The sequence below is a fragment of the Elephantulus edwardii genome, unplaced genomic scaffold, assembly GCF_000299155.1.
Source record: "Elephantulus edwardii isolate Elephantulus edwardi_28Jun2011 unplaced genomic scaffold, EleEdw1.0 scaffold00424, whole genome shotgun sequence".
Classification (NCBI taxonomy): Eukaryota; Metazoa; Chordata; class Mammalia; order Macroscelidea; family Macroscelididae; genus Elephantulus; species Elephantulus edwardii.
Genome location: NW_006400174.1, coordinates 539,893 through 549,759, shown reverse-complemented (window position 1 = coordinate 549,759; position 9,867 = coordinate 539,893). Strand labels below are relative to the sequence as shown.

At 45.7% G+C, this 9,867-nt stretch overlaps 1 protein-coding gene across 1 annotated transcript in view; it reads right to left on the bottom strand.

Moving 5' to 3' along the window:
* CLTCL1 (clathrin, heavy chain-like 1) overlaps nucleotides 1-9,867 on the bottom strand; it is a 279,619-nt gene that overhangs the window by 22,240 nt on the left and 247,512 nt on the right. The window contains exons 24-26 of the mRNA XM_006902527.1: nucleotides 9,496-9,603; nucleotides 3,143-3,310; nucleotides 2,908-3,057 (exon numbers count right to left, since the gene is read on the bottom strand). Of these exons, the coding sequence (XP_006902589.1) occupies nucleotides 2,908-3,057; nucleotides 3,143-3,310; nucleotides 9,496-9,603 (426 nt within the window). The remainder of the gene's footprint in view (nucleotides 1-2,907; nucleotides 3,058-3,142; nucleotides 3,311-9,495; nucleotides 9,604-9,867) is intronic.

Sequence of the window (9,867 nt, the reverse complement as noted above, 5' to 3'; positions counted from 1 at the left end):
ACCCCACCATAGCAGCTGGGTTAGCCCATGACGGGTAAGATCAGTAGGTGCGGTGTCCAACCTAAGACAGGTGCCGGTTTCATACCTGGTCAAACAGGAGAGCACCAAAGATAATCCTGTTGTGCATTTGCAGTCTTCAAATAATTATTGAAAGAAGGGAGGATCTGCTGGAAGCCATTTGTTCTACCTAGCTGAAGGCATTTTGTAATTCTCTGAAGCCATTTTGTAATTCTCTAAGGACATGTCTGGACATGTTGCCCCACCCTGGGAGGATAGGTTTCGGTTTACTGGGAATGCCCTGCTAAGTTTCTGTTTACCAGATAACTTTCAGCTTACTGGAAAACGACATGTTATTCTCCCCCATTGCGTACTTCTCCTCCCCCCATTGTGCTCCTATATATATATAGTGAGTGCTTTCAAAAAAATGAAGACTTGATCGGAGATTCTCAACTTGTCTTCCTGCTTTGTGCCTCCTACCCCCCCATTCTCTTTCTTCCCTTTCTAGGGTCACCATTGAAGATCCCCGTGGGCCGGGGCAGATCTTTCCAAGCATGAGGTCCCTTTCCAAGGAATAGCCTCATCTAGCCAGCTACATGTTCAAAATATGAGAGATGGAGCTTCTTCATCCTTGCCTCCAAGGAGCACTGTGGCTGCACTTTTTCCAAACAAAAACGTATCTGTTTTCCCAACAAACATATCTGTTCATTCTTTTGGCAGTTCATGGAATATTCAGTACCCTTCACCAACACCACAGCTCAAAGGCATCGATTCTTCTGTCATCCTTACTCATGGTCCACCCTTCTGATGAATAATTGGTCATTGAGAAGACTGTGGCCCGAATCAGACACACCTTAGTCTTCAAACTGACATCATTATTCTTCAGCATTTTGGAGAGGTCCCTGACAGTGGATGTGCCCAATGCAATACATCTCCTGATCTCCTGACTTCTGGTAACAAACAATGGGATAGCAGACAGCTAAGCCAGGATGCAAACTCTGCTCCCAGCAAGGCTTCTGCTCTACCCTTCATTACCCACCACAGTTCACCAGCAGATACCAGAGTTTGATGCATTCTGGCACTGGACCACCACACTGCCTAGTGCCCTCTTGTTGTGGGTGGGAATGGCATCTCCATGGTCTATGTTGGGTCCACATAGGACAAGATGGCTCCTGCAATATCATAATGAGAACAGGACTTTCCATTGATGTTGCAGTTGGCACCATGATGCCTGTTCCTCTGGGGACGGGCTGCTGGCAGCAACCAGAGGCCACGTAACCAGAGCCTTCTTTGCCAACTACCCCCTCTTTAGGCTCAAGGCTCTGGATGATTGGATGGTGCTGTCAAGTAGAGCATGACTCAGAGTGACACTATGAGCATCAGATCTGAACTCTGTCCTATCCTGGGCCATCCTCATCATCTCTGACTTACTTGAGCCCATTGCTGCTGTCACTGTAGCTTAGTGGTAAGGAATTGCACTGCTAAGCCAAAGGCACGCAGTTTAAATCAGCTTCTCTGCAGGAGAAGGATGGCCAGTGTCCTTCCATGTGATTTTCTGCCTCTGAAAACCTGCTAGAGGGTCAGCTATGAGTTGCTTTTAACTCAACAGCACACAAGAAAAAGAAGAAACAGATGAGCATTAGTGACATAAGCAGGTTTTTAATTATGCTGAATGGAGAGCTCTGGTGGTCTAGCGGGTAAGGAGCTGTGCTGCAATCCCCACCAGCTGCTTTGAGGGAGAAGGGTGGGCCAGTCTCCTCCCAAGTAATTTACTGCCTCTGAAAAACTGCTGAAGGGTCAGCTATGAAGGGTCAGTTTGGACTTAACAGCACAACAACAACAATAACAACAACAACAAGAAACGAAGTGCTGCTCAGCCATGACATTGTACAACAGCCTGATGCCGGGAAGGTTAACATGTGAGAAGAGTAGGAACCCCTGAGTCAAGGCAGCCATTTGGTAAGTGCAGTAAGAAGACAGTATCATTTATGACTTGTGTGATCTCTAGGCAGGTCTGCCTTGGGTCCTCCTTCTCTGTTCTGCTCTGCAGTCTTCAGGTCCTGGCCAGCAACCTGCCCTGCCAGCTTATCTGCCCCTCAGTAGCTGCAACTGGGCTGCTGTGCCATCTGTGCCCCTTATTGAGTTCAGGGTCCACAGCAACTACTAAGAGTGATGGACAGCAATAGAATCTGAATGTTGTTTTCCAGTAGTAGGTATCCAAGGAGATCACTCTGTAGGCACTGGAATAAAATAAGGACATGCCTTCACAAAGGACTAGAGACAGGTGTGCAGGATGGTTATTCCCTTTACCTGCTTCCTTGTGGTTCACTTTGTGTAGATGCAATTAACCCCCTGCTTGGGTACAGTGAAGTGATGTCTTTGAGCTATGGTGTTGGAGAAGAGTATTGACTATCCCTCTGACTGGAAACCCCCCCAAACCAACCGAAATAGATAAGTCTTGGAGAAAATGCAGCCAGAATGCTCCTTGGAGGCAAGGATGCCAAAGCCTCATCTCCCATACTTTGAGCATGTTGCTAAAAGAGGCTGTTCCTTGGGGAAGGAGATCATGCTTCGAAAGGTGGAGGGATGGTGAAGGAGAGGAAGACTCTCAAACAGATGGATTGATACCGGGTCTGCAGCAATGTACTTAAATGTGTGAAGATGGAGCAAGATAGGACAAGGTTCAGATCTTTTGTTCACAGAGCGTTATGAGTCATGCTCAACTTTACAGCACCTAAGAAGAACATTACCAACAACCAAGGCGCAGCGAGTCACAGAAGATGGGTGCAGACACTCCTGGAGAGCAGAACTTGACCGGCTCAAGACAGCGACAGTCCCACCCTTGGCTGCCTGTGCCGAGAGTAAGTCTGGCAGAAGTAGACAGGCGCTGGTACTCCGAGCCCCTCTTACCTTGGCACTGATGTCCTTGAACTGGTGTTCCTCCCAGGCCTCCGTGGGGTGATTTATCATGGTGAGTACAGCGTTGTCATATTCTTCATACTTGGTGTAGAGGAATACCAGCTCAGCCCAGAGATGCGCCTGCTCAGCGGCTCTCAGCACCTGGAGGGAGATTGCAGGCCGAGGTGGCTCGGACACGTGCCAGGTGCGCACACAGCAGCCCGAAACTCCAGGAGGGCTCCGCTACCTTGGGGATGTTCATGTGGGACCAGAAAAGCTCCAGGTGCTCGCGCATCTTCTGAGGCTTGAACTTGCAGTAGAGGATGGCCAGCTCTGTGAACATGCCCATGTGAGCCTGTTCCAGGCCCAGGGCTGCCTCTAGCAGGTCGATCAGATTCTCAAAGTAGCCCCGGTCCTGAAAGACCAAGGATGACATGCAGGGTAGGATGGAGGCAAACTCCATGCTCGCCAACCCCAGCCTAAGCCCAAACCTCAATGGCCATGGCTTTGAGTAGATACACGTGAAGAAAATGTCTCCACTTGTTCAAGCATGTGACAATCTCTCCTCTTTGGGAAACAGTGCACCTCACTGTAATTGTCAGAATTTGTGAAGTACTGCCCATTTTTATGAGAAATTAATAAGGGACAACAGGGAACAAGGTAAAAAGAGTGGCAAATCAGCCCATTCCTATGGGGCTTGGATGCCCTGATAGCTTCAACTTCACTTTACCCTCCCTCCCTGTTATCTCTTACCAAGTCCGATTCAAATGCCTCAGCAACCAACCCACCAACCCAGCCTTGACCCTCTCCTGCTCAGTCACACTCCCTAGGCTGGATGTGACTTCCTGGTCACAGATGTCCATCAGGACTGATGTGCAGAAGCATCCCCTGCCCACCACACCGATGGCCCTCCCATCACTCAAGACCTCTCCCCACAAGAAGACACAAGAGGCTGCCTAGGAGCACCAATCTCTCCTCTCACGAGGCCTCCAACAGCCTCTCCTGTCCCCAGCTCAGCTGATAACCTCATGAAGCCCATAAAAAAACCACCCACAGCATCTTTCTACCCATCCCTGCATCCACATTCTGGCTGCAGACACACCATTTGTGTTCTTGATCCCCAGCACTAGCATCAAAATCCCTTTCTAGTTCTCATGGCAAGAAGTTGCACTGCAATCCCAAAGGCATGTGGTTTGAATCCAACATCTGCTCTGTGGGAGAAAGATGGGCAGTCTCCTCCCATGTGACTTACGGCCTTTGAAAACCTGCTGGAGGGTCAGCAGTACAACAATAACAACAGCTATTTTGTGACTTGCAAATATACAGCAGTCTTTCTTACACCTATGCACTCTCACCAGTACAATCCCATTTTCCAACTTTGCTGTGTAGCAAAAACTCTTCAAAAAGATGCTGCCCACACTCCCTGCTCTAAGGCCTACCCTATTAGGTGTCCCATGATCCAACACTGCCATTGGCCACAGCCCTCCTTTCTTCCCATCATCTGCCCCTCAAAAATATCTGACCTGCTGATCCCTCTGAGTCTTCCTTTCTGGGACTGCACAGAGACTCTCCCTGTTCTGTCTATACAGTTCCCTGGTTGATCCTTCCCTTCCCACCTGGCATACTTACATACACTGTTGACATGGTAATAACTCCCTATTTTATGTCTTCTCCTGTGTCTCTTCCCTAAAGACCAGACTCTATTTCCAACTGCCTGCTTGACACTTCTGAACATCCAGCAGTAAGCCCCTGGCCTGTCTACAAGAGACCTCCTGCTCTTCCCATCTTCATTGTGCCATCTCCATTCTTGGTAGCGACGTATTTAACACCATGCAAGCCCAGAACAAATAGAGCCATTCTTGACTTTCCCCACCTTATCCTGCACACAGTCTGACATAGACTGAATAGTGTGAACCCTATGTTGTTGTTGTTAGGTGCCGCTGAGTCGAGTATGACTAACAGAGACCCTACAAATAATAGCTCTGAGCCTTGTCCTGTCCTGTGACATCCTCACCATCTCTGATACATTTGAGCCCACTGCAGCTCTTTCTGGTTGAGGGTCTTCTGTCTTTCGCTGACCCTCCATATTTCTGAGCATGATGACCTTCTCTAAGGAACAGCCTCTCCTAGCACCATGCCCAAAGTATGAGAGATGGAGCTTTGTCATCCTCGCCTCCAAGGAACACTCTAGATGTACTTTCTCCAAGACATCTGTTTGCTCTTTTGGCAGCCCATGTGACATATAGCACTCTTCTCTAACATCACAGCTCAAAGGCATCAATTCTTTTTCTATCATTCCTATTCATTGTCCAGTTCTCAGATGCATAGCAAGTGAATAGAAAGATCGTGGCTGAATCATGCACAGCTTAGTCTTCAAATTGACTCGTAGATGTAACCATTTGGTAACAGTATTTCTTTTGCTATGTTAAAGAAGTCATATCAATGTGGGCCATGTTTCTAGAGAATCACTTTCCCCCTGCTCTAATTATTATTTGAGTGAAAGATTACAAAGCAAATTGATTTTCCATCCAAAGAGTTTTACACATTTTGCCTTATGACATTAATTACAATACCCACAATGTAACTTCTCCCTTCTCATCCACTTCTTTCCTGTCTCATTTTCATTAATCTCTGGAGTCTACCCCTTTCTGCCTTCTGAGCTTTATTGCTGGGAAAATGCTGCCTTTCTGATCTCATGTGGTTGATTATTGAAGGAATGAGTGCCCCTCTGATATTTACTGTTCACCTGGCAAGTTGATGTATTGTTTGGCTGTAAGTGGAGTCATGGGGTGAGTTTTGTTTCTGTTTCAAAGGGTGGCTTAGGGCAATCTATGGGTTGCCATCCCTCTCTACCGACCAGTAAGTCTGGCCATTTTTAGGACTCTGAGTTTTGTTCCACATATTCTCCCACTCTCTCCAGGACCTTCTCCTGTGATCCCTTTTTGAGTGGTAGCTGGGCACCATCCAGTGCTTTTCATCTCAGGGTCCTGGAAGTGGAGGCTCTCAGGGTTCATCAGTCCTGCAGACTAAATGTTTTATGCTTGTCTCTCTCTGTCTGTGCTCCAGGCAGGGAGGGACCAGTATTTGCACCTTGGATGGCCCCTTGCAATCTTTTAAGACCCCAGTACTCATCAAAGCGGGATGCAGAACATAGTCTTTGAGGATTATGTTAAGCCAATTGACCCTGATGGCGCCAAAGCTATGGTTCTGAGACTCAAGGAATCAGCAACTCATTCCCACAAGAGGTTTGGATGATTAAAAATCTTTACCCTCTGTTAGTTCTGTAATATATAATATTTTTATATGTATATAGAATGGAATATTTATCTCTGTATAAGCTATCTCTAACTATCCATCATCTATCTAAAAGTTATTTTCTATCTATCTATCTATCTATCTATCTATCTATCTATCTATCTATCTATCCATCCATCTATTGTTATGTCCTGGAGAGTTAGAATCAACTCATAGCTGACCTTCCAGCAGATTTTCAGAGGCTGTAAACTATGAGGAGGAGATTAATCATTTTTCCCCACAGAGAAGGTGGGGGATTCAAATCATCTGCCTTTGGGTTGGGAGTGCAACTTCTTAAACAGTAGGCCACGAGAGCTCTAGATATAAATATGGTTTTTATCGCTGTTTTGTTTACCATAGAGTTGGCACTGACTCATAGTGGGCCATCCAGCTGGTTTGCTGAAGCCGTGGATTCGAACTGTTTGTCTTTGGGATGGTAGCACAGCTCCTTACCAGTAGGCCTCCAGAGTATTCTAGATACAGATCTATTTACAGGATACACTGCCATTACATTTTCACTACACTTAGACCAGAAAGCAGTCATATGAACAGAGTAAGGAAATACTGCATTGTCAAATTCAAGAAAGGAGCGTGTCAGGGATGTGTCCTTTCTCCATACCTTTTGAATCTACAGGTGGAATGGATCATTTGGGAGGGTGGACTCTATGAAGAAGAATGTGGCCGCAGCACGATTGAAGGAAGGCTCATTAACTACCTGTGTTATGCAGATGAAACAACCTTGATTGCTGAAACTGAGCATTTACTGCAGAAGGTCAAGGACTGCAGTCTTCAATATGGATTGAAGCTCAACATCAAGACAACAAAGATTCTCACCACCAGGCCAATTGGTAGTAGCATGATAGATGGAGTAGAGATTGAGATTGTTAACAATTTCATCTTTCTTGGATCCACAATCAACACTCTCGGCACCAGCAATCAAGAAATCAAAAGATGAGTTGCAATGGAAAAGTCTGCTGCTAGGGACCTCTCCAGAGTGCTAAAGAGCAACAATATCAATCCAGAGACTAAGGTGTACCTCTTCCAGGCCATGATCTTCACAATTGCTTGCTATACATCTGAGAGCTGGACAACAAATAAGGCTGATAGAAGAAGAATCGATGCCTTTGAGTTGTGGTGCTGGAGAAAAGTCTTGAATATACCATGGACTGCTAGGAGAACAGGTTTGTTCTGGAGAGGGTGAAATCAGGTTGCTTCTTGGAGGTAGGGATTTTGAAACTCTGTCTCACATACTTTGGGCATGTTGCCAAGGAGGGACCCAGTCCTTGGAGAAGAATATTATGTTTGGAAGGGTGAAGGGACAGTGTAGGATAGAATGGATTGACACAGTGACTGTGGCAGAGGGGGCAGGTGTGTCAGAGACAGTAAGACTGGTTCAGTATGATAGGGCAGGGTTCAGAGCTATTGTTCATATGGGTGCTATGAGTCATAACTGACTCAATAGCACACAACAACTAGTATTAATGTGGGAATATTGTCTGCCAAACCTGCTTATGGTTATGGGTATATCCCCTTTATTCTGTTTCTGTTCCTGACAGTCACATTCAAGGATATAAAAGAACAGATTAACACAGGGAAGCAGGAAAGCACAGAGTGGGAAGACAAAGGTCATGCTGCAGATGACTGCTATGGAACAGAAGCTGAGAAGTTACAAGGATCTTGCTCCAGAAATGACACAGAGAGGAAGCCATCTAGAGCCAGAGGCCTAAATTCAGACTTCTAGTTCCCACCTAGGGAGCTCTGGTGGCTTGGTGGCAAGGAGTTAGTTGTGCTGATAGCTCAAAGGCACGCTGTTTGAATGCACCAGCTGCTCTATGGGAAAAAGATGTGCTCTTTTCCCATGTGATTAACTACCTCTGAAAACCCCCCTCAGAGGGTCAGCTATGAGTCCATTCTGACTTGACAGTACATAATAAGTCTTCCAACTAAACCATATACAAATAAATTTTATTTGTTAAAGCCACCCAGTTGTGATATTGTTATATAGTGGCATTGTCATTATTGTTGGGGTGTACTGTTATAGTACATTGTCATTATTGTTGGGGTGTACTGTTAAATTGGAACCAACTCAGCTTATTAAGTGCCATCAAGTCTTTTATTACCTCATACAGACAAATGTGAACAACAAATATGAACCCTGCCCTAAACTGCGCCATTCTCATGATCTCTGATGTGCTCTACAGTGATTGTTACATTCATTATCTCAATCTTGTTCAGGGTCTTCCTCTCTTTCTCTGACCTTGGTGTTGTTGTTGTGTACCACTGAGTCTGAACTGATCCATAAGTGACCCTCTGGCAGGTTTTCAGATGCAGGTAATTACACAAGAGGAGATTACTCATCTTTCTCCTGTGGAACAGCTGGCAGATTTGAAATGCTTGCCTTTGGTAATGAAAATACATTCTATCAGGATAGCTGGTGCCCTGATGGTAAGAACCTGAGCTGCAATCCCAAAGGCACAGAGTTTGAATCCACCAGCTGCTCTCAGGAGAAGGCTGAGCAGATTTACTGTGAAAAACCCATTTGAAAACCCACTGGAGGATCAGCTATGAGTTGTTTCCAACTCAACAGCAAACAACAACAGCACCATCAGTACATAAAATTGCCTACTATACCCTAAAATTCAAGTTCCACACCTCAAATGTGACCACCTCTCACTCTCTTTCACTACCTCCCTCTAGCCTAGCTTGTGCAACAGTGACCAGCCAGAGGCAGATGACAAATCACAAGGTCAGCTTGCTTGAGGAAGGCAGTGCTTACCCTGCCCATTGAGTACTCCACTGCTCTCCTCCTGGGTGATTTACAGCCTCTTAAATCCTGAGGGAGGGGCAGCTAGTAGTCGTTTCTGACTTCATGAAAAGCAAGGGAGTGAGGGGGCTGTACACTAGGCCACTAGGGTTGGGATCTGGGCTGTGCCATGACTGGCCTAGTATTCTCAGAAAGTTACTAAAAGATCCTCCCTATTTTGCAAGTCATTAACTGTTCTTGGACAGATGCAGTGACCAGAGAAATGCAGGCTGTTTTCACAAACAGAAAACACCATCAAATTACATGGTCCAAGATGTCCAAAAAGACCATGCAAATTTAATTTATAAAATGATTATTTAGTGCATGAAAGGAACTTTCCTCAAATAGAAAGGCTTTGTGATTTTTATAATTACTTGCTGAAGAAATACTGTGGTCATCACCTCCCTCCCCTATAAGGAAAAGTCTGTCCCTCTGTTAGGAATACTGTAGGCCACTCCTGACCCTTGTTGCTATAGTGGTATTTCTGGCCAGAGAGCAGTTACCTGGTAATAGTGGATCAGGTCCTCCAGCTCATTGGCATGAGTGACTATGTGGAGACTACACAGCTGTGCAAGGCGGAACTGCTTCCCATCCACACAGGCAAAGCACACCTGAGGGAAGGAGAGGCGGAATGAAGGTCCTGATAGGCACCTGATGTACAGAGGGGCACCAGGAAATGCAGAAACACTAACCAACGGGAATGCTGAAGTGGGCTCAGTTCAGCAAGTGGGCATCTACAAGATGAACCCTATGAGACCCTAGGAAAATACAGAATTAATATTTATAACCTGTGCATCATAGCAGTATTTAAAATGAAATTTTCATTTACATTGGGTTTCATACAATCATTCTCATTCATTATATTTTATAATATA